The sequence below is a fragment of the Puma concolor genome, chromosome A2, assembly GCF_028749965.1.
Source record: "Puma concolor isolate L17-30 chromosome A2, mPumCon1.1.hap2, whole genome shotgun sequence".
NCBI classification, from domain to species: domain Eukaryota; kingdom Metazoa; phylum Chordata; class Mammalia; order Carnivora; family Felidae; genus Puma; species Puma concolor.
Window position 1 is genome coordinate 81948629 of NC_141668.1, and position 25467 is coordinate 81974095.

Here is a 25467-nt window from a genome sequence, read left to right on the forward strand (position 1 = left end):
TTGGGATTAGCATAAATTTGCATAAACATCATTTTCCTGTTTTAGAGATAAAACCAAAATTGTATCATATCACTTTATAGAAAAGCATTGTATTTTTCATCATTCACATTTCTCTAAGACTAAATTTAAATTCCTTTTTGAGATCTTTCCAGCAAGAAAATTTACTATATCAAAATCATATTTACTTCATTTCCATCATCATTAAATAACATATTCATTTTCATAGGGGCGTCTGGGTGGCTCAGTCTGTTGAGCGACTTTGGCTCAGGTCACGATCTGGCAGTCTGAGTTTGAGCCCTGTGTCGGGCTCTGTGCTGACAGCTCAGAGCCTGGAGCCTGCTTCAGATTCTGTGTCCTCCTATCTCTCTGTTCCTCCCCTGCTCATGCTGTCTCTCTCTGGGTCAAAAATAAATAAACATTTAAAAATTTTTAAATAAAAAAACGTATTTATCATCATTTAAATATTCCTTTAGTATTAACCACTACAGGGTTCTTTGTAAAATCCTCAGGAAATTTCAAAAGTCCTTTATGAAAATACCTTTTAAAATATCGTTATTGTTTTTAATTTTAAGTTATTTGTACAGCACATATTAATGGGAAATATTTCAAAGTCAGTTTTTTACATTTTTATTTCATTTTCAAGAGCGAGAGAAACAGAGCACGAACAGGGGAGAGGCAGAGAGAGAGGGAGACAGAGAATCCGAAGCAGGCTCCAGGCTTTGAGCTGTCAGCACAGAGCCCGATACGGGTCTGGAACCCACGAACCGTGAGATCATGACCTGAGGTGAAGTGGGACGCTCAACCAACTGAGCCACCCAGGCGCCCCTGAAGTCATTTCTGTAGTAGGAACTGGTTTTTTGGTAGATATGGAAGTTGGAAGCTCCATTCAAAATTGCAAAGCTGGGTGTGAATTTATTCATATCTTTATTCTTTCTTGCAAGAGGAATGAGTTCCTAAAAAGGATAAAGGATGAATCTAAGCTCTTGGGGTGGCTGGGTCAGGGCAGGAGAGGAAGATATTTTTAAAAAGAGATTTTTAAACCTTGGGTTGTTTGACTTCTTCCTTATTCCCTCCACCCTCCCTTTCTCTGCCTCCCTCTTCGTCTTCTCTCTCTCTCTCTCTTCTTTTTAAAACGTATCCCATTTAAACACCATAGCACATGGTACAGCTAGCAAGCAATATTTATAAAATTTAGAATGGAAGCTGAATTTTTAACACACTTGAATTTTTACAAAAATGTTCATTACCATAAAAATTGACAGGCCTGCAATTTAGAAATAATAACTTTGTTCCCTTTTAATGATAGGAGACAAAGCACATCTCAATGCATCAACAACATATATTGGAGAACTCAGTTTTTATTGCTAATTTCTCCTAATCTGGAAATATTTTGGTATTTTTAAATCATTAGAGAGGAGGAAATTATAGTACAAATGAGTTAATTAATTTTTGCTTGAAATACTTATGAATGAGATCTAAATTCTCGTGTATCAAATAGAGGCATTCGTTTTATTGAATTGAATATTGGTTTCAGGAGAATATGGAATAGACACCGAAAACACATTACAGCTGTGCCAATCTTTTTGCAATTATTTTGAATAGTTGGCTATTTGCCCCATTTGACAGTTTGTGAACATGGTGAATAATTTAGCATTCATGCTGCTGCTGTTTGGCACAATTAACGTGAGTCGCATATCCGCTGCTATTCAAACTGATTGCAGTATGGGGGGAGAGAGAATCACTGCCTTAATGTTCATTTCTTTGTATTCTGTTTTTCTAAAAATGGCTTGCAAGACAATGCTAAACAAAACACAATGAAGACCACTTGTGTGATGACCGAAAAGCCACTGAGGACATCCCTTTTTATTAAATTCCTGATACCGAATTAGATCTGGTATCTAATTTTAGAGTTTTCTTGGAGAGCCTGTCAACTGGACGTCCATGTATTCCAAGCATGTGCAAAATATTTATGGACCTCTGCGCAAAGCCACAGACTGCCATGTCATTATGTATATTATCATCCATTTGTCATTCTGCCTAACATGACTCAGAGGCAATGACTGTTACACAATTTCTTTCTTATTCTCAGTGGCATGACTTGAATTTAGCCTTCTGTTGTGCTGTTTTAATCGGACCAAAAAAGTCAGTGTGATTTAAACTTGAGAAGGGTCCAGGTTTGGAAAAAATATTTTAAAAATATATTTACCATAGATTCTTAATATCTGAGTACACACAGCTACTTTCCCAAACTCCTTTTTTATCTTATAAGAAAATCTGAAAGGAAGATTGTTTTCTACTACCAGAGGAGTCTCTTTTAAATAAAGAATAAAAGATCGTCATCAGTACTTGTTGGCGGAACGTGTATTAGTATTGGGTACTTCATCTGCAGGTTTAAGGTAGCAGTAATCACATATTTTAACAACTGACACTACAGTCTTCTCTCAGCCCTTTTGTAAAGGACTGCATGTTTTCTATATGGCATAGAAAAGCATATTTGTTTCAGAATGAATGAAAAATAAATCATTTGTTTTCCACAGCTATACTCCTGGATGTGTTAAGAATGTATTCATTCAGGACATATTTAGTTGTACCTACCGTGTACCACGTACTATCTCAGGTGCTGAGGATAGAGAACAAAACAGACTGGTCATGGGGAATACTGTCTCCAGGGGACAGACAGACAGAATCTATAGAAGTATAATTTATCAGATGGAACTAAGGGCTGAAATTTACATAGACCAGAGTTAAGGAACAGAAATATGGGCTACAGATTTTCTTTGTATATATTAATTTTTTTTAAACATTTTATTTCATTTTTTAAGAGACAAGAGAGGGACGGAGCATGAGCAGAGGAGGGGCAGAGAGAGAAGGAGACACAGAATCCAGAGCAGGCCCCAGTGCTGACAGCACGGAGCCTTGTTTGGAATTCTCTGTCTCTTGCTCTCTCTGCCCCTCCCCTGCTCATGCTCTTTCTCTCTCTCTTTCAAAATAAATAAATGAACTTTAAATAGATAAATAGATAGATAGATAGATAGATAGATAAATAAATAAATAAATAAATAAGTAGGGTGCTCAGGACAAATGTTACCTCAATGAGAACGTAACCTGGCAATGGATCCCTGAAGAAGCTGAGAGAAGCAGTGAACTATCCGGTGAAAGAGCAACTCTTGGCTTTAGGTTATCGACGTTCAAGGATGCAGAGCTTAGAGGAACTCCTATGAAATGCGAAGCTGCATTCTGTATAACTCAGCAGTTCCCTTGTGTGCATAATGCTGGAGCAAAATATTCTCTCATTACCATTCCAGTTTCGTGAGTGTAAGATTCTATCATTTTAATAAATGTATTTGAAGGAACGTCAGTCCTGTAGCAAGTTTGTCCGGTTTCACAATGCCGTTGCATTTTTTTTAAGTCTTTTGTATATCTAATGTCACTATTTTGTTATCTGACTGGATATACCAATATGAAGTCCAGTTGAAGTGTAGCTACATACAGTGCAATGTGAGCTCTTTGTCACATAGCGAATTATTTAATTTGCCCAGGGCTCATCAGCAAAATGGGAGAAACTTTTGTCTCACAGAGGATTCAAGTTATCATAAGCAAGTATGTCTAGTTTAGTCTCTCCCTTATTGCCGGCAGTCAAAAATTGATGCTTGTTTTACAGTGGAATAAAGCAGAATATTTATTACTAAAGTACAATAAGATACTTAACTGTCACTGGGGCTCCTGGGTGGCTCAGTCGGTTAAGCGCCGACTCGGCTCGGGTCATGATCTCACAGTTCGTGGGTTGGAGCCCTGAATCGGGCTCTGTGCTGACAGCTGGGAGCCTGGAGCCTGCTTTAGATTCTGTGTCTCCCTCTCTCTCTGTTCTGTGTGTCTCTCTCTTTAAAAAATAAATATTAAAAATATTATTAAAAAATCTTAACTGTCACAAAACATGTATTGTTCATATTTTCATGACAGTCACATTCCTTATAAATAGAATGCTAGGAGCCAAAAGAGGAACAGATAGTAGCATACTTCAACCTTGAAGGGCATCGTGTTCAGGGCATAGCCTAATGCATCTATTTTCATGATTTTTATGTTTTGGGAACACCTTCCCTTTTCAGAAGGTTAGACTCCAGGGGAGATTTACGTCCTGTGCACTGCCACAAGTGGGCTTTGGATCTTTCTTCGTCGTGCCTCCGTGGGTGTTCTAGCCCCTGGTGATTTGCACATTTTTCTGCTCATGCTAATACATTCAGGAAAATTCAGTTCAATCTTCTTGTGTTCTGGGAATTATGTGATATTTATAGGGGATTTTGCATCACGACTCCAGAGCACTGTGTTAATTTAACGTTGGCTTCCTAAGACTCCATTTCATTTCCCAACTTTTCAAAGTTCCTGTTGGAATCCTTATTCCTGTCACCTGCCATCAGTAAAAATTATTAGCACCAATTTCATAAGTACCTTGAATATCCAGAAAGTGAAATATTTAAAATCAGAGTGATTCCTCATTATCCCGATTATTCTGCAGTTTTCTCCAAAATGTCTGACTCATCCCATCCTTCATTCATACGTTTCAGCTTTCAAAAAAAGGCTTTGTTGAGTACCTACCGTATGCTTCCTGCTTAGTTTATAAGGCACAGTAGGTATAATTTTTCCCTACAAGAAAGGAAAGAAGAGGACCCTTACATAAATCATAATAGCTTTTGAGATTCCACGATGATCACTAAGAGCAGAGAGTGTCAGAAATCCAGAAATGGGCACACACAACTGTGTAAAGTTTTAGAGAAGGGTTCAAAAACAAGATGACATTTGAGATGGGCTGTGAATGGTGGGAAGGGATTTAATCACTAGAATGTCTTGGGATTTCTTACAAAAAGAAGCAGGTTTTGCTAGTTGTTAAATCAACCCCTTCCCCCTACAATTCTCATGCCTGTACTCACACCGTAAGCTTTCCATAACTTTGGATATAATTTGTATTTTTTTAATTGCACCTGCCCCTCTTAACACTATTCTTAGGATATTCTGTATAGGGAAAAGCAGGCATAAGGACAGCACACACAAAAAGTATGCTATTGGAATATGAGAAGAGAATGCCATAAAATCAGTTCGAATTAGGTTACATAATCTCAAGTGGTTCTAAGTGCAGCTAAATGTCCTGTAAGAAAATCACCACTGATATTCGTATTAATTGTAGCAGGCTCAGGATTATATAATGAAAAAATAAAGTTAAGCATAATAATAATGCTTTTCCAACCAGAATTAAATTCCATTATATCTCTTTCCTTAGAATTAAGTGCGTGGGGAAAAAGGAAATCATAATTAATAACAGAAAAACTCATAGAGAATATATCTTTGGCTAAAATAATACCACACCAAATTTATGAGTATGTGAAGAAAAAGTGAAATAAAATGCTGACCACATACTTTATTCCTACTATTTACATAGTCAATTGCACTTTTAATTTAAAAGCATTTAAAGAGGACTTTGGCAAACATTTACCCATGGACATACATGCATGTTGATGATAGTACAGAATGAGAATACGCAAAAAAGAAAGGCAAAGGAACTCTCTAGAAACTAGAAACTAGAAAGTAGAAAAAGCTATTTCTTCCTCTAAGCTTTAAATGTCGTGTTAAACTTCCCAACAGCAAAGGTTAAAGGGAAATATGTTTCTACTGACCAAAAAATAAAAAAGGGTGTATCACTTCCTTATTAGGCAAAATCTTTTTCTGGCACTGAATTCTGGGAGGTATTTATCACGTGTATTATTATTTGAGATGTTGACTAGTATAATGAATAGTGGCTTTGCAGATGCTGGAAGAGCATTGTTTATAAGATCATTTGTTTTATCTGCCTACATAAAAGCTGTGGGCATAATATTACATGGCGGACCAGTGAGTCAATTTCTAGGAGAAATCTGCTTTTGAAGCCTGTTTTTGCACTTGGGGGGGAAAAATGCAGAAATAAATTCCATCATTTCTGAAGAAAAGAGATTTAATGCCCCTGATGTGATGACGGTAAATGAAAATTGTGTGTTCTAAATTGTTTTCCTCCTCATAGTAGATGTTTCAATTTTTGTTGTGAATTCAAAATTCTAGGATGGTAAAGAATTTTTAAATCTCATTTCATCTTTGAGAAAGGGAGAGAGCTGGTTAGCCCAAAGCAGCTATTGCTAGTTAATTATTTCTCTTGTACTTGGTCTTCCCCAAACCCGCTGCACTTTGGATTCTGTTCCTACCACCAGCTCTGTTCTTGCACGGGGTAGGGCCGATTTTCATCCCACCACTTCACATACGACTTTCATTACCCAGTTTCCACATCCTTCTGCCACATCTAGTGGACCTTCTTAAAGGTTTATACCTGGATGTCCTTCCCTGGTTCTTTGTGTCATCCTCCTATTTGGGGTTCCCCTTTTTTGCCTGCTCCTTACTGCTATGCAAGTTTTGTCCTCAGACTCCTTTTTCTCTCTACCTTGATTCCGACTTCCACATATATTCCTATCTTGTGTCTCACATTTGAGTTTTATACTAATTTACCCCACTGCGTGTGTGTACCTAAAACAATCTTAAAACCGACAAGTTCCCAGTTGAGCTCCCTTGTCTTTCCTCAGGCGTATCTGTTCCTCTTCTCTTTTTGTATGCACAGTTAATGGCTCTGTCCATCTATGCCATGGTCATGGCAACTATTGTGATGTGTGTATTATTTATAATATTGTATAACAGCATAGAGAATGCCATGAAACCCACGCCTCCATTCTTCTCTTTATCAAACCTTCCCCCAGGACTAGAATGCCTCCGTTATATTTACCTGACTGACTTCTCTCTTCTATTCATAATCTACTACCAGGATTTGGGGCCTTGTCACCTCTGGTCTAGACTCTTAAAATGGAAACTACCTGGCCTTTCTACCCTACTGCTTGTTGCTAGTAATTGCATCCTCATACTGCAACGTCACTCGTTCATCTAACCAGCAAATCCATCTACGGCTTTCTCCTCTTTAAAGTCCTTCTATGTCTTTTCATCACCTTTATTAGAATTGTAAGCATGACTATATGGACACCTTTGATTTGGCGCCTGCTGGTGTCTCCTTCCTCTCCTCTTTGCAATTTACACCCGGTTAATGGCAAAATTGCTCCTATTTCCTGCACTCACACATGCTCTCTCCTATTATGTGACTTTGTACTTTAGTGGAAGCCCTGGCACGACCTCCTCATCTTTCTTCACCTGCTCTCACTCATCATTTAAGTCCCAGCTCAGGCACCATCTCCCAGAGAAAGCCTCTGGAAAATCCCAGTTGGGCTAAATGCCTGTCATCTGTGCTATATGAACAATTAGCGTGTATTTTCTTTTCCTGTCATTTTCCTTTACTAGAATGAGACCTCTTTGAGGGCAGAAATCACAATTTTTGTCTTTCCCGTAGCAACGAGTTCAGGATCCGGAAATGGTTGATAAATGTGAATTGAACCACGGTGAATAAAAATGATCATCAATAGTGTTGTTGTTCCTTCATATCAAATGCATATCTCAGTGTAACCAAATGAGAGGGAGGTAAATTGAACATGTGTATTTTGGTCTCTATTAACCCTTTCGGAGGATGAAATTTAACTTTCCCCCCCCCCCCAAAATGGTAGGAATAATAAACACTGTCTTGAAACTTTAACTTCAGCCAAACTTTTCTGCATCATGCTAACTATATTTAACATCAGCACCATGTAATTGACCTTCACCCCAAATTTCTACTTCAGAGACTAGTATGGGGGGTATATTATAAACATGTTTTATTTAATAAATTAATATTTTGATATTGGGGCTATAATAAATATTTCAAATATTTTAACAACAGTAGTATATAATAGATTTTACATTCTAATCCCCAAATGAAATTACAGTTTTAAATGGAGCAATATGAATCATTAAATCCTTACTTCTCAACGTTTATTTATTTTTGGGACAGAGAGAGACAGAGCATGAACGGGGGAGGGGCAGAGAGAGAGGGAGACACAGAATCGGAAACAGGCTCCAGGCTCTGAGCCATCAGCCCAGAGCCTGACACGGGGCTCGAACTCACGGACCGCGAGATCGTGACCTGGCTGAAGTCGGACGCTTAACCGACTGCGCCACCCAGGTGCCCTGATTAAATCCTTACTTCTAACTAAAATAATTAAATATTGTTAGTATTTGAACTGATAAATTTTATACGATGGTTTGGAAATACCCTTAGAACGTAGTATTTTAGGCAAGGAACCAAAGGGAACCATTAGAGGGAACCAAAGATGGAGTATTTCTAGTCCAGCTAACTCATGTATGGAGAAGGGTATTGAAACCCCAAGAAATTCATTGTCTAATAACACATTACTGGTTAGTGCCCAAGCTGGATATAGGACTCATGTTGAGTTTCTCTCACCAATGTACTGCCCGCCTCCTTAGTTGCTATTTAGAGATATAGTCCATGTATTTGGACCATACCTGAGCCTGCACCGACCCCATGCTTCCAACATATACACCTTATATGTGGAGTGGTTAAATAATGGAATCTTTTTTTCTTAATGTTTATTTATTTATTTTTGAGAGAGACAGAGAGCACAGGCAGGGAAGAGGCAGAGAGAGAGAGGGAGACCCAGAATCCGAAGCAGGCTCCAGGCTCTGAGCTGTCAGCACAGAGCCCGACCCAGGGCTCAAATTCACTGATGGTAAGATCATGACCTGAGCCCAAGTTGTCACTTAACCGAATGAGCTACCTAGGTGCCCCTAAATATTGGAATATTTTTGTTGTTTTCACTCTTACTTGGACCAGTGAGGAACATGAAAGGCTTATCTCTGAAATTAATAGAATTAATGAGTTGTCACAGAACGTTCATCTCTGCTTCACCATTGTATTACAGATTTTTTTTCCCCAGCTATATGTAACAAAATGGAGTCTAAAATGTGGCATTTCATTTCCAGGAAACATGAAATAAAACACCCAGAAGAGAAAGAAATTTAAAGTGCAAATATTAGTAACAAAGAAAATAATTTTCTTGATATTTAAAATTTAATCAAGGTATGTAGGTCACTAGCCCATCTTTTGTAAAACAACATACTATTTAGATGTTGAACATTGTTTTTAGAGAGTTGAATGTATACAGTATCCATTTCTTGCAATGAGACTCAGGTGATAGTATTTACCTTTAGATCCGTTTACAATGCACTTATCAGAAACCTACAGTTTTCTGTATCCTAAGAGTCTGATTTCTGAAAATAGCCTTTATCACTTTTTCCAAGGCTGAAATCTGAGAGTAATTCTTCAGAATAAGGAAGTGGGTCAAAGCCAACTGTTCCCCTTGTTTCAAGATGCCAGAAATCACACATGAGTTTGTATTATTCCAGAAAGAAGAAAAATATTTTATTATTTATCTTTGAAAACTACCTCAGCCTAGCTAAATACTTTTAAATGACAAGAGTAACTATCTTTTACCTATGTTTTAAAGTTTATGATTAAATGGCATCTAGGAGAATGTTGGTGTATATTTCTATAAGGCTAGCCTTAACACTGCTGTTTCAACTCAACTGCAGATCTTTGTGGTAGGAACTGTGTTCATTTGGTTTTGAATTCTTACAGTCTTTGCACAGTGCCTGGCACAGAAGTTCAGTAAATGTTCACTGAATTACATTTTGTGTGTGTATACACACACACACACACACACGTATCTGTGTCCATGTACACATGAATCTATATGTATATATGTAGATACATATATACAGAGGTACATCTATACATGCATGCATATAAAAAATACATAAGACTAAAATGTTTTGTAATCTGCAGAGAAAAGATATTCCCTTAATTCAAACCCCACACTATCTCACTGTTTTCAGTCCTTGTCGCTTACACAGTCTTACTCTCTCATAGCAACATTCCTTCATCATAGAGCATTTGAAGGGAAACCTCCCTCCCTCACCAACAGCCCCACCACCCTCCTGGGAAAAGGGTGACACATTTTTCCCACACCTCCTTACACAGGAAGAAGACTTACCTCTTAAATGTTATAACACCTGATATTTAGCTTATAGGTCAGAGAACTGGGCAAAACGAAAGCCATTTCTGTCAAACCTAAACCTAATGAAATTCTATTATTTAAGGATATTTCATCACCTTCCTACAAAATACTTTTCTGTATATCCCAAATGAGAACACAGTAATTTCTTCAGTTAAATATAGTTTTGAAACATAGTAACTTTTGCTTTTTTTTTTCTTTTTTAAATAAGCAAATGGTCATTGACCAGTTTTTTTTTTTTTTTCCTTAATTCTGGGATTTGTTTTTCAAGTCAATCTTTGCGGGCTCAGGAGTACATGAAATTCTTTGGACCCTTTTTTACAGAATGGACAGAGTTGTTCTGAAGACCTTCAGATTTCTTTCAATGCCTATTTTTGCTGTTCATCTGAAAATAACGGTTTTGACAGCCAGCTTTGTCTCTGCTACCAACCCCATCCTGCATCTCCATGACAATAGTCAGGAAGTCATTCACTTACATTTATGGAGGACCCATTGTGTGAAAGGAATTGCACTAAGAACTTAACAGGAAACGATCTAGATGAGCCTCGCCATTGAAATGTCCTGTAATTAAAGTGGTATTAAAGACAAATATATTCATGATATATGTGATACATGTAACTTTACCGACAGAATAATACACATAAATATGCCCCCAAACACAACACGTGCATCTAAAGATTTAGTTCATAATGAATGTGGCACAATGGATGTTGTGGTGACTACAGTTAAATTATTTTACAAGACTTCGTAAGAGAATTCGCTATAAAGAGGGCACTAACCAAATTACAGATAGAATAAACTAAGGAAGGGAGTACTTACTATAATACTATGTTTACTCTAATAGTATACATGGAAAAAGACATCTTACCCATGTTCTACAGTATTCAGTCACTCATTTTCACGGTGGAGAGAAAGGACTGTAGAAAGTATCGCAAAGCCCATTTGGTGAATACAAAACAAAAACAAAAACAGAAACAGAAGAACAATAGCAATCGAGGAAAACCAAAGATTAAATAAAAAGTCATCTTAGTTTGCACAATAAAGTAAGTTTTTAAAATTCACAATGCAAAATTGCTGGCTAATTTTCCTTTTCTAATACTTTTGAAGCAGAAATGCATTGTGGAGATATAAACGTTTCAGTGAATCAGAATGGGAAGAAAGCTATCGTGTCAATCATGTAATTTTTATGAAATTATTCTGAAATTGTCTGAGGCAAAGGAAACGTGATCTAGCTGCTGGGGTGGCAAACAGCCCGCCGCTGTTAGATAGCTCAAGTGCCACATCCTGGATCTTGTTAAATGTAACTCAATCCAGTCTATTTCAGCAGAAGGGTCTTTATTTTCATCCTGGCACTCCAGTCTTAAAGTAGACTAAAGCTTAAGTTTGTTTAAAGCTACAACATGATTATTCCTATAAAATAATTAGTGACATTTGAACCACTTTCTGATAGACTCAATTTAGCGGGAGACTAAGCGGCTTTCCACATTTATTGAATTCACATTTGAAAATGTTGCTTAAAACATTTGAAACACAGTATTTTTGAGGGAGCACCACAGGATGGACTTTTAGATTTCAGCATAGGTTTATAAAACATGATTCTGTCTTTAAAATCTGCTTAACCTATCCCACTGCTGATGACTAAATACATCTAGAAAGGTTTGCCTTGGATTGAAACTTATGCAAAAATAGAAAATGTAATTCTATTCAGATTGTGATGATTATATTTTTATATTTCGTTATGTTTTAACTTCTGGCAATTATTGTGAAAAACTAAATATGAAAATGTACTTATTTTGTAAATTAAGATGCCCATAATTTATCTCTGAATCTAAATGATATCTGGTGGGTATCCATTTGTAGATTTCAGAAACCGTTCAAAGATTGTTGTGTAATATGAATCATTGTCATGTCTTTGTCAATGTATTTTAACAGTGATAATAAAGGTAAAGGGGAAATGTTCCTGTTGAAACTATTATAGTAGAACATTCCATTAGAGTGGAAAATTAATTTATTTACCAGCCAATCAAGATTCCCTTGTGTTCCAAAACCAGTGTGAAAGAAACTCTTGAACAGTTAAAATACCAAAGACCCACTGTTGACCTATGAGACATAATGACTTAAAATATAAATAGTAGCAGGAGATATTCCCATAATAGTTATACAGGTGTTTCACCTGTTGACCTAAACTTCTCTGCTTCCCAAAGTTAAGTATGACACTTATCTGGGAAAATAATTTGCTCTGAAACATAACCGTTACTCCCTAATGCTTGAAGCTTGCAACTTAGGTTATTAAAACTCACTTGCATATTGAGGATTATTGCTGGTAATGGGTCCTTTTTTTAATTTAAGGCTCAATTTACTATAAAAGATACAATTCTTTCTGTGTTGTGCAAACTGTGAAAGGTGCAGGATCTCAAATAAGCATCTGGCCAAGTGAGGTAGCAGCAACTTGTTAAGAAGTGAAATGCTGTTCTCCTCCAGTCTGCAGCTGCCCACAGTTGCAGGGCTGATTAGGAAAGGCAACCTCATGCCTGTTAGTCTAAGTCAAGGTTTCTTCCTAGCATCTTTTCTGTGCTTCCTATTGTCATTTAGATATCTTTTTCCCTCCCATCTAACCTGGGCTCTTGATATGTAAATTTGGTGAATTTAAAATCTAACCTATGATTCTTAAAGGACAACTTTTCAACCCATAAAATTAATAGCAGCCTAGATCCTCCTTTCTTCTTTATCATCTGACATTTGTAGTGTCTGCTGCAGAGATTCTCAAGGGGTTGTCTTTTCTTCCTTCAAGATGGCGTTTTAGAATCCCTGGTGTTTTTCTCAACAATATTGACCTGGTGCTCTGGCTGCTCCCCATTTTCAATTCTGACGCCCAGACGTTTGGCCAAACTCTTGTGAGTGCAGAGTCTGACTCCGTGGGATGCCGATGCAGAAACTTGGCCTAGGAACCCTGGCTTCCTGGATGTTCTTATCTGGGGCAAGGCCAGATGTGATATCAGATTCGATCCTAACAGGCATTGGGAAGGGGGGGATGATCAACTTCACTTCCAGACAAAGAAACTAAAATTTCAATTTTATTGCTACCAGTTGTGGTCTTGGGCTTTAAACCCACCTATCGTGTCTTGTGTAATACACACATTTTCACAACTGTAATGACTTTCTGAGAGTTTTATAATCACCATTCTTAATTAAAAAAAAAATGAGTACTTATGCCTGCCATTTGGAAACACTATACATTTGGAAACCCTATTAGAATGCTCATTTCAATTAGCAACATACTGTAATGGCTTGCAGGCTAAGGGAATCTGAAGAGAGGTCTTTAATCTGAAAAGAAACACATACTTGTATAAAAATAATAGTAATAATAACAACAAAACAATGATATTTTCTACGCTTTGAAAGAAAAGCCAAATATATTCTATTTCATGAACTATAATATTACATTAGCAGCATTTTATTTTTATTTTTTTCTTTCAAATGTTTATTTAAATTTCAGTTAGTTAACATATAATGCAATATTAGTTACATTAGCAGCATTTTAAATGAGCAAATTAGAACTCTCTGTAATGCTACTGTCTACACTCTGATACATTCTTAATATCAGAGCATGGAAAACTAGTCAAATAAGTTATTTCTACCAAACTATTAAAGTTGTGAGATTTCTGGGCCACAATATTTTAACTATCTAGAATATATTTCCCCTGGCGTTTTAATTAATGAATTAATCCATGAATAAATAGGTTACACTTTGTGCCAAATGTTATGCTGAGCACAGAAAATATAAGTTTAAAGTTTCTGTTCTTTTTGAGATGAGAGTATACTGAAGAAACTTATTAGAATATAAGACAGGAAGAGCTATAATAGATATACGTACACACCATACATTCGTAGGAGAGAGAGCTCCCAGAATACTCATAAAACATTGTGAAAAATCATGCAAGGCCTTTCCTTTGTTTCTTCTTTTTAAGCAATCTTATATCCTGAGTCCCAAATGCAAAATCCTGATATAGGCAGATTAACTTTAGGGGAATACAATAGCCTATAATCATAAGTAATCCAACAAAATATGTAGACAGTCTGTCATCAGCCAGAGTCTTCCACAATAACAAGGAAGATAGTGTACAAGGACTAAAACCAGATACAGGATTTGACAAAAAGAAAATAGCAGTAGAACTGCATTTTAAATAATAAATAAGTAAATAAATAAATAAATAAATAAATAAATAAATAAAAACACTCTACGCCAAAAAGGTACAGAAAGCTTTGCAGACAGTTTTTAAGCTTGGTGGTAGAAAGTTGCCAAAAAAATAAAAGAAAAATTCTCGTCAGTTCCTTGGAACATATATCACTAGTCTCAAAAGGCTTGTAATTTGTTTTTAAGTCACAAGGATGGACGTCTGTGTGTTTCTCAAAATTTTGTTGAATGGATGGATAGATACAAAATAAAAGAGTGCAAGAAATACGGTAAGTAAAATGTTTTCAAAGGTGACTGGAGTTGAGTGTGGAGGAGGAGTGTATTTCAGATCGCATTTCCGGGGCGGAGTTAGTTGGCCAGGTTACACAGCGGCAGTCACGCATCAACTCAGGCTGACCGCCTGAGAAATAGAGACGTTTACACTGATTCACACAAATTCAGTTTTCTTATGTCTCGAAGAATTTTTATTTTGGCTTACCAGAATTGAAGTAGGTTTCACAACATAATTAAATCTGTAGTAATTATTTAATATGTCAAAATGAGATCACCAGACTGATTCTATCAAAAAAAAAAAAAAAAATCAAATGCCATCTCTACAACGTGACATAATGAGAAATACACTCACTTGATGATTAAGTTTGAAAAGTCAGTGTTTTTTTCTTCTGTATAATCACATAATTACAGTGAGTTGCTAAAGCTTTAGTTGAGATAATAGTTAAAAACTGTGAGAACACAATTTTATACAGTGGACATTATTTTTATGCTTCAAAAGGAGTTGTATAAAATTGACTCTGTTAGATGTTTAGGGGTCTTTAAAGTGCTTCAAACAAAGCACTTTTGAAAAACAAGTAAGGGAATAATCACATTGTCATTTAAGTCCTCCAGTCAAACCATTTTCAACTTGGATCTGTAATTTAAGAAGAGTCAAGGCTGGGCATATTGGATGCTGTTTCTCTTCTCATTGATACAGCAGGCATGAGAAAATGAATCTATGTTGATTGGTTTATGTGAGATATATCGTATGGATGTGCCCTGAGGAAAAATGGGGGGAGATTTGAATTTTCTTCATAAATCATTTATTAATGATAATAATAATAATAATAAATCGTTAGCTAATAAACAAGACATTTCCTAATCTCTTCCATAAGGTGACAGCTGCTCCTATAGCCAACACAGTGAAATGAAACCTGGCATATCATCCTAACCCCACCCCCATGCCACAAAAGAGAAAATGGGGGTGCATAGACTGGACAAATGGCATTTAACTCTGGAGATAATGCAGAATAGGGAAGAAAATCATCCAAGTCTTCTTTCCTTAACTTTTGCAATTTAGACAAATCTGTGCCCTTGAAAAACCAGCATGTGCTGTAGATTTTGAGTCACCATCCGCCAAACAGTTGGGTTTGCCATTATAATAAACCCTTTTAAAGAACTTTAATTCCAGGTTACAACATTTCTGTTCTCTATTGTTATCAGTTACAAACTCTTTAAAAACGTTTTTTTTTGAAGGAAAAGGCCTGTTCCTAGGATAGAGAGATTTTAGGAAACTTAACATCTGAGGTGAAACAGTCTTTTCAGTGGGTAACAAAGGGAGACCATATGCATCAGCTTTGTCTGAGTCAGATGTAAAGTAATCTTTGAAACGCTATGGCCTAGTTTCTTCATCTTGTTTATTGAATATAGATCTGCTTACTTATTTATTTGGCGGGAAGGTGTGTGATATGCCTTTACTGAAAGCAAATAACTAATAACTTCATGTTCTGAAACACTCAACAGCCAACCTGCTCATTTCATTTGTATTCCATGGATGCCTCATTTTTTCCTCCTCACTGCCTAGCCTGTACTGATCAGTATTAACAATGGGATTTTTGTCTCACTTGAAAACTTTCTTGTTTCATCTGAGTTGAGGTGGAGACACTCTCACTTAAAAAAAAAAAAAAAAAAAAAAAAGGAAAGAAAGAAAGAAAAAAAGCAGGTATTTTGATATTGTCATTGTTTTGTTATTTCAATACGTTAATATTCAGGGACACTGCATTTGCCTCTCAGATAATCTGATAAAGAAGCTGTAAGTGATGACAAGCTTCTCAAATAGATGGAAAAGGAAAACTCCCCTGTTTAAAATATTTTAAAATGTTGACAAACATGATGGATTTAAGAAATCAAAAGGAAAGGGACTGGAAAAATGATAATTCCTGTTCCTAATAACTGGAGTTTAGCCACTTTTGGCAACTCTGATGATAACCATAAATGAAATTTTATGCATCCCTTTTTTTGACACTCCTTTCCAACCCCCACTCAAACTTGATAACCCAATAAAACTCACCTGCCAGCCGCACAAAATCAGATTCTCCAAGAAAGGGAAGCCACCACCTCACCTTACCATTAAAGAATTTCCTCTGTAATTTCTGATACCCTTCATTGCCTGAACTTTTCCTGAAATCTGCAGCCACAAATAACGTGACTGGCCGGTTTCTGGTCTCCTGCATTGATCTAACATTTATCGCTTCAATTCATTTGAAAAACAAGGAGTTTTTTGTTTTGAGTTCCTATTTACCTCAAAGTATTGATGTCACAAGAGAAAACACAAAACTGATTTTTTTTTCCCTCAAATTGTTACAGAATCATTCCAGAAGAGGGATGAGCTTATTTTCCCGAAATCTCCATTCATGGCGGGTGGGAGGTGGAAAGGGGGCTGGAAAGCAAGGGAAGAGTTAATGCTTCCCTAGAGAGTGGATTCCCTTTGCCTTTTACCAATTCCTCCACTCAACTCCTCCTTTCACATTTTGCTTATACTAAAAGCATTCACAAGGGTCAGATTATGAAAAGTTTAACTTGATTTCTTAAATATTGCTTTCAACCTGCCACCCCCAGCTCCCAGTGACTACTGCAGTAGTTCTAAAGAACTATCATTTTTGGCTAGAACAAATAATGCATCAGCTATCTAGTTTGCCCAATTAATAAGATGTCTTCTGATCTTCTAGAGAATATTTTCACCCACACAATTCTTTTTTAGAAAAAGAAAAGGTTTCAAATTCCCTGTACCAGAAAAACCCTCATTAAAAATGAATTTCCAACATGAGATGTCAGAGCAAGGACAAATGTTTGACTCTGACATTTGCTATAATTCTGTTGATCACAGGCCTTTCTCATATAGCGAAGAAGCATCCCTTGAAGAAAAAAAAAATGAGAAATAGCAGATGTTAGATGGAAACTAATATCATTTTTTTACATGACTCAGTTGAATAACACCTTGGTAAGAGTACTGAAAATTTGTTTTTAGTATTGGTCTCCTTCTTGGTGTTGTTTCTTTGGGGAACTGGTTAACCAACTCATTCTAAAATTCTTAACTCAGTTATTTCTCTTAAAGAGGTCTTCTATTTTGTCATTAGTGCCAACTTGGGGGCAGTACTCTATCACACCACAATAAAACAGGGGTAGAGTGGGATTACAGGGAGAGGCAAGTGTGTTTACTAGAGTGTACCATAACTTCAAGTACATTTAATCCACTAAATTTTTAAATACATCAGAATTATATTTCTCCTTCTCTTCTTTTATGCACAAATACAGGAAGAGTTTTCACCTACCGCTCACAAAAAGACCCAGGGTATCTATAACCTGGGGAAGTACTGGAATGCCATCTCACAAATAAGGACAATCATTTCTGCCCTTGAATTACAATGTTTGTTGTTCCAATTTATTTCATCATAAATAAAATACGGAGAGTGGGCATTTAAAAAATACTGCATTGGTTTTATCTAATACGTGAAAAGATCAAAAATATTTTTTTTCAATGGAGAAATGCTTTCGTATGGATCTTCTATGACTATACAGGTCTTTTGTGAAAAACAAAACTTAACCAACCTGTTGTAAAGTTGGAAGTATTGTTTCTGTAGAAAATCAAGCACACCACCCATGAACCTATCACTCTTCCTGGAAAGTCTTTGTGATCCATCTCAAAATGGAGTGGGGTTAAAAAACTACTGATTGATTTGACAGAAATCTATACAAGAGCATGATCATCATATTAAGCCCCTGCTCAAATCTGACTCTGTAGTAGGAGTTCATCACATCTGAACACTTGAAATTTAAAAAGGTAGTAGAGATTCAGTTGCAAGTGAAGTGAATTATGGTGCATGATATAGATTGCAGGTTAGAAAATCATCATAAAGACAACTTTGAGAAAAAAGCAAAATAAGGTTTTTCACTTAAGCCTTAAATAAAATTTGATGTTAAAAGATCAGTGTAATATTTCTGACTTTTAAAGAGTAGTAAGTGATGAACTAACATCAGTGGCCAAGGAGACAAATGGAGCAGGCTTAATCATGCAGGGCTTAGGCCACTGAATGTAAGAGTAGGGAGTCATGTTCTTTGGGGGGTGTGGGGTGAATCAAAATCTATGTTTCATACATACGGTCAGATTTTGAAAATTTCTGAAAAACACCCACCTAGGTCGACCCTTTACCTTCTTTCTACATCATCTGAGAAATACGTTTAACTTTGATTATCCTTCACGTGTTTGGGAGTAAAAGAAAAAAGTTGAAAACAACTTTCACCCTGACTTAAGTCAAAGACTTTGAAAGAGGTAGAAATAGAAAACTCCAAATGCTTTTGTATTTTTCAGGCATGTAGTTTCTTTCTCTTTTCTTGTTTACAAAATTACAGTTAAAATATCTATGCATGGCTACACTTTTCTATTCTTTTATAATCAGTCTAGCACAGTTATGCTTACCCACAGAATTTACTGTGTTCACACATTTTAAATTTAAAAAATCTAGAGATAAGCAAATGTAAATGTGAATTTATTAAGCTTGCAAACATTTGAAGACACACAAAGATCATGCAAAATTTAGAGGGTAAGAAAGTGTTTTTTAAAATTATGTGTGTGTATCTAAACATGGGTATCTGTGCTACCAAATTCCAGACTTCAACATTAATTTAAATTACTTGTTTTACAAAATTAAATAACTCTGTCCTGATTTTGTGGTTCAAAATCCAGATTGAATGTCTTTCTTCCCCATGGAGTCAATTCTGATCCTCTTTTATCTGAATTTTACCTACAACCTTTCATTTTTCCTGGAACACATCAAAATGTTTCAGAATTAGACATTACGAAAGTGAAATGGATACATTTCTAAATTTGCTTATCCTGTTTAGTTTTGACAAATATAAACTTGTTCCCCTACTCCAGGTAACAAGAGCTAGAGGAAAAATAAATATTTAAAGACATTTAAAATATATTAATGAAAATGGCACAACTATTTAAAGTATTTAAACTAATTATATGTGATATTTCAAAAGGATAATTCATTGGTCCAATCTTCTAAATAATCCCAAAGTAACATGAATTCCTCTGTAGAATAAATGTCTATAGAGAGTAATCCATGGAAGACAGACAAGCCTCTTGTCGTTTGTAGCCTTAATCCATTGCCTAGGGCGTGAAAAGTGCTCAGGATAACAAGTGCGGGAATCAGTAAAATCAACATTATTTTTAGATTTTATTTTCTTAACAATACTGACTGATCAATAGGCTTGAGGAAACTGACAAATACAATACGGTCTGTTTGATGAATCAATCTAGTGAAGTAGAGAGAATCCATCCACCCCTTCCCCCATTCTCCCTCCTTTAAATCCTCTTCAGCCTCTTCCTGCTCCTCCACCCAGCCACCCACCCACCCCTACTCCGCCCACCCCGAACACACACGTAGTTGTTGAGGCAGAGAGACAGACAGAAGGAAAGAGGGAAAGAGAGAGATGCTTTTCCCCTATTGGCCTGTAGACATTAAGTCATGAAAGCTGTAGTGGCAGTGCTTGGATCATTTTTCGCAAGAATACTAAGCCACTGTAAGTGTTTATGTTTGTAATTGTGAGACTCACCCTCTTCTTTCAGTGGAAAAATTTCCATACTTGAAGTAGGTTCTCTATTCTGTATTTCAATTGTGATTGTTGGGGGGGGGGGGGGGGGGACACGGGTAGAGCAGAGAGAGTTGAGTAGAGAAGGGAAAGTTCGGTCCTACTAACTTTTATATACGCCAACCCCCAATATCCTATAAGGATATCAGCTTTGGGGAAAATTGAAAGAAAAATAGAAGAGGAAATTGAAACACCTCAGACAAAATGTCTATTTAGGAAAGAACCGGTTGTGTCTGTGTGACTGCCTAAACATATGCATTCGTGTGCACAGAACGTTTAGTAACCCTTCACCACCTCATGAAGACACAGAGATATCCTCTTTATGTTGGTCCTTGACACTCAGCAGGGACTTTTGTGAACTTTGTCATCTTCCTCTGCCCTTTAAACCAAAACTAGGGAAGTGGTTTTAATTAATGAGATGTGTGATGCATTAACAATGCTAACCAGAGCATTCCAGAAGCTGGAAAACCATAGATGTTTTTAAATTCTGAGTATCCTTTTGAGTTGTAATTTATAATTCTCAGTGGACCTATATTTGTCTTGAACTGATTGTTGAAATGGGCTTTACTAGGAATTTCTTCAGTGAAATTGCTGCGGGTCGGGGGAAGGGGGTAGTTGAGCCAAGGGGGTTTGTTGGGAAGAGGGAATGATCTCTAACAAGGCTTTAAAACCTTCAGTGGTTAAAGTTATAATGGTGAAAAGATATACATATATGTACATATGCATATGTGTATGTATGCGTGTGTGTATATATATATATATGTATATATACACACACGCATACATACACATATAATGCACAAGTTCAAAGGAATTATATAATGAGTTATAAATTATGTAGGTAGCAGAATTCAGATTTTTTTAATCAAAATTGCACCTAAAAATGGCTATAAAACAACGCGTGCCTTGGGAAGTAAATTTATAGCTACATGCCTTTCACAGGCACGCTGGAGGGTTCTGCTCCCAGCTCTAATCTCTAGGAGATGTTTTTTGCATGTGTTGTGTGACAGGAGGGAAGGGGAGTGGGTTGAGCTCGCCTGTTCTCCCATTGTCAGCCAGTCTAGTGAGTGTTGGGAAAACCTGTCTGTGGGATCTTGTGTCATCTCTCCCTACATGTGTACAGGAAAAGTCCGCGCTGCTCAGGGCTCCTCTTTCTCTCTCTCTCTCTCTCTTTCTCTCTCTCTCTCTTTCTCTGTTTCCCTTTCATTCTGCTTCCCCGGAGCCGAATGAAGCAGAGAGCAGGATTAGAGTCCGCCACTGGCTATCAGAAGAGCCTAGATAAAAGGAACTGCTTCTTTAAGCACCACTGCAGCAGCCCTTGTTCATTTTTTTTTTTTTTTCTTTCTACACAACAGTTGTGCCTCATTATCCGGTGCCTGGCTCGATTTTTTTTTTTTTTTTTTTTTTTTTTTGGAGGGTTTGAAGTTTCTGTGCTCCAGTGACTGTTACAGAAGAAGAGGTGTTAGTGTTGCCGTGAGGTCTTGATTGTCTGCATTTATGAATGAAACTGACCTAAATCACCTGTTACCTCCAGTTTCCAGATTGTTTGAACTTCTCTGGCCGCACAATACAGGAGGGAAGGCAGAGCAGCACAGGCACCTCCAGCGTCTGCAGCATGGGCTGGTTCGCTAGGATTGTCTGTCTTTTCTGGGGAGTATTACTCACAGCCACAGCAAACTATCAAAATGGGAAGAACAATGTGCCAAGACTGAAATTATCCTACAAAGGTAAATCTTTATTTTTCTTCTTTTTCGGCTAGCTCTGTAATGTCCCTGCCCCCCCCCACCCCACCACCCCTGCCTTTTCATTCCTTGAACTCCCTCCCAAGCCAAAGCATGAAGCCTTTAGTTTAACCTGGGAAACCTATGTGATCCTGTGTGTCTTTCTGAGATGATTTAAACACTTTTTTATAAAAGCATGTCTCCTGTTTGATATATGACAATTTAAATGCAAACAAAGAACATTTAATCACATTTGCAGAGAAGAGCTGAATGCCTGGGTAAATGCTGATCTGTGTGTGTGATCATATGTGCTGTTAATTTTTCTGACTCTACTTCTATTAAAATATCTTTAAAAAGCACCATGGCAAAAATAGTCTCTTTGTAGAACGCCTCACCTATAGCAATTGTTGTGATAAATTGTGTTTTCTTAGTTTGAGGCACTAAATGGTTAATCGTCATCATGAATATTCAGTTTGTTCAAATCTGACAATCAGATGCTTAACATAAGCAGTAGATCATGGTTTGCCAAGAGAATATAAACTGGAGGGAACAGACTAGTTTTTCCACAGTGTGTTATGATTGTACCAAAGACTGTGTATTTGGCTAATTGGTGTAAAGCGAAAGCCTTTGAAATATAATGTTATTTAATTCCATATGTACTTCAGTGAGAACTGAAGGAACATTACTTTCTGGTTGTACAGCTAGTTGTGTGAACTTACTTTCAAAAAGAGTTTAAATTTAAGAAAGAAAAAAAGCTTCAGTACATGATTGCTAGTACTTTATTTGGTTACAGCTTAATGCATATGCCTGGTTTTTAATGAGGATTTTAAGGAAATATTTGTTCTCCATTTGTTTAGATAGATTTTGTAGATAGTTGTATAAAATAATGCTAACATGGTTGAAAAGAGTATTTTTGAAAAACTTTTAATGAAAAAGAATGTTTCTATAACTGAGGTATTAGTAAAATGGAGTTGGTGATTAAAATGTTTTAGCTCAAGTACTTTTACTCCCTAAGGTGTTGCTTTCTTATGATTCTCAGATTTCGGGAATTGGGGGTGGGGCAGTAGGAAGCTTCAATTATACTCTGTTTTTAGCCTATAATGTGAAAGAAAATCATTGAATCTATCTGTAGAGATGTCTGTCTGCTGCACATTGTTCTTATGCCAGAAACATATTCTTTAATTTTCACATGATGGGGAACATCTCTTTCTGAATGCTCTAGTGTGAATGAGGATCACAAATAGGAAAGAGAGATGTAATTTTCACACTTTGGATTAGAAAATTCAACACCTATTAAATGTGTTTATTTGGAATTAATACTTGCTAGGTAAAATACATTGGATTGAAAGATACATTTATTTTTGGCATAACAATTTCTTAGTTACTAAAATGTGAATGGATTTAAAACATTAGCAAACAGAATTGCAATTGTACTCATCGTGCAAGATTTTAAAACATTATCATATAGCCATTAAAGATTTAATTAAATCTCTATTACATCTCTAGCAACTGTCTTTAAATTGTTTTTATAGAATATGGTATTATGGCATGTGTATTTTCCTCAGTTTTTGCTTTCTGTTTTCATTCTTTGGGAGGATGACATCAAATAATTCTTAGATTGGTGGCTGATTTTATCCAAGTTTATGTGCCTATGTGTCAGTTTCGCATGCAACTTTACTTCTTGAAGATGTGAATGGCTGTATGCTATAATTGTAGAGTAACAAATGAAACATGAAACACACTTTAAAAATCTACTATATTTCGAGATACTGGTCTAAATGCTAAATAAGTTGTAAAATAAATAAAGATTGGGAATTATATATATTTTGCAAGAATTTTATTTCCATGGTGATTGATTACTCTCCATTATAGAACAGGTACCCGTTCTTTCTATATACAAACAGATAGCATTTAATTAGAATAGTCCTTTGATATGTGTGCAGGCTTTAAACTTGTCTGATGAAGTAAGTTGTATATATTGACAGTATGAATCTATTTGACACTGTCTTTATAAACTCTTTTTATCATGGCATCCATTAGAATTATTCTGCTTTTCTTTTCATCAAAAAAACTGCTCTACACCTACATAACAATTCTATTGATATGCCTAGGGCTTGGCAATTTGGTAATATAAACTGTGAAATGAACAACAACAAGAAGAAGAAAAGGAATGGCCCAAGCAATTTTTCTTCTGTCATTTTATTGGTCTGTCATTACCTTTTTGTCCCTACATGTACACTTGTTTTGCCAAAGCAAATGCCTAGTAGCCAATTGTCAGTACTTTGTTTCTAAACTATAATAGAGATTTTTTTTTTAGCTCCTTCTTTTTCCTCCTTAATTAGATGTCAAACACGGTTAAAACATCCACTGCTTTGCCCTTAAAAATATTCCAGCATGATTCATGAAGAGTTAAATCCCTGCCAACCCTAATTTCCCATGGTCACTTGTTTTCAAAGATCCACCATTAACTCTCTCATTGCTCAGGTTGCCAAGACAAAGTTTCAGGCAATCACTGTGCTCACTTCCTACTTGTCATCTTGCCTAGTAGGAAATGAAGGAGATTTGATGTGTTAAATGAGAAAGAAAAAGAAAAGCAAGAAGGCAGCCTTGGTAGTGGATGCACATATATATATCTAATAAGGTACCTCTTTACTTTCTAGGAAAAAGGGATTGAATGGATGTGTTCAGGACCATCTGGAGAAGTGATAATATTAGAAAAATGGGGTATGCTGGCTTTTCCTCTGAACCAATCTGATTTAGAATCCTTGTGGGGGAAGCAAATGTGAGAACTCTGTAAATCTCAGCAGTCACATACAAATTATCCTCAAGAAACATTCACTCAGAGATGCTTTTGCTTTCCTGAAATGTATGTAATATAGCTAAATGTTGAAATGCTTCTTTTTCAAATTGATGTGGAACTGTTTATTTCTCCTACAAAACTAGTCAAATTTCACTTTTCTCATGAAATACCAGACTATCATATAATCTTCCTTTTGGAATGTGTGGTACAATGAAGACTTCAGAAAAACCTATGGAAATCACGAGGAAATAAGTTAGGTTTGGGGTTTTAAACAAATGACAAATGTTCCATCACTCAATGTAATGAGCATTTCCAGGACATTGTGTGCTCCAGTTTTAGTAAAAATGAAAGGCACATGCAAGTCTGAATGTGATGGTTATCATGTGAATCCAAAGGTTAAATCAATGCCTTTAACTTTACTTTCATAGGGAGGACTTAGTAAATAGCACTTAAATAAATGTTTGAAAGACTTTCTTTTCATACTTTGTAAAGAGTTTTGCCCCCAGAGTAGTTTAATTATTGCAACGAGATTATCAGGTAAATCAAAATCCTCACACACATCTTTCTGATATTGGAAGTAATATTTAATTAAAACTTTATGAAATACAATTTGCAAAAGACTTTTTATTTGCCATTGCTCAATGCACTATGATCGCTTCTGATTTAGTTAATATGAATGATGATTTACTAATTAAACTTGTTGACTTTTCAGAGATTTTTCTTCACTTTTACCAGAGTACAGATACACATCTATATATATATATATATATATATATATACGTATGTGTATACGTATAAATATATGTATATCTATGAATGACA

The 25467-nt window shown here is 36.2% G+C and overlaps 1 protein-coding gene across 3 annotated transcripts in view; it reads left to right on the plus strand.

The window, feature by feature from the left end:
• The window catches only part of SEMA3A (semaphorin 3A), a 468284-nt gene that overhangs the window by 239075 nt on the left and 203742 nt on the right, over nucleotides 1-25467 (plus strand). For 2 of the 3 annotated variants that reach the window (XM_086696802.1, XM_086696801.1), the window contains one exon: nucleotides 21659-21851. In XM_086696802.1, the coding sequence (XP_086552928.1) occupies nucleotides 21740-21851 (112 nt within the window). In that variant the 5' untranslated portion in view covers nucleotides 21659-21739. Of the gene's footprint in view, nucleotides 1-21215; nucleotides 21852-25467 lie in introns of those variants that run through there. The other variant, XM_086696803.1, reaches the window with a different exon arrangement.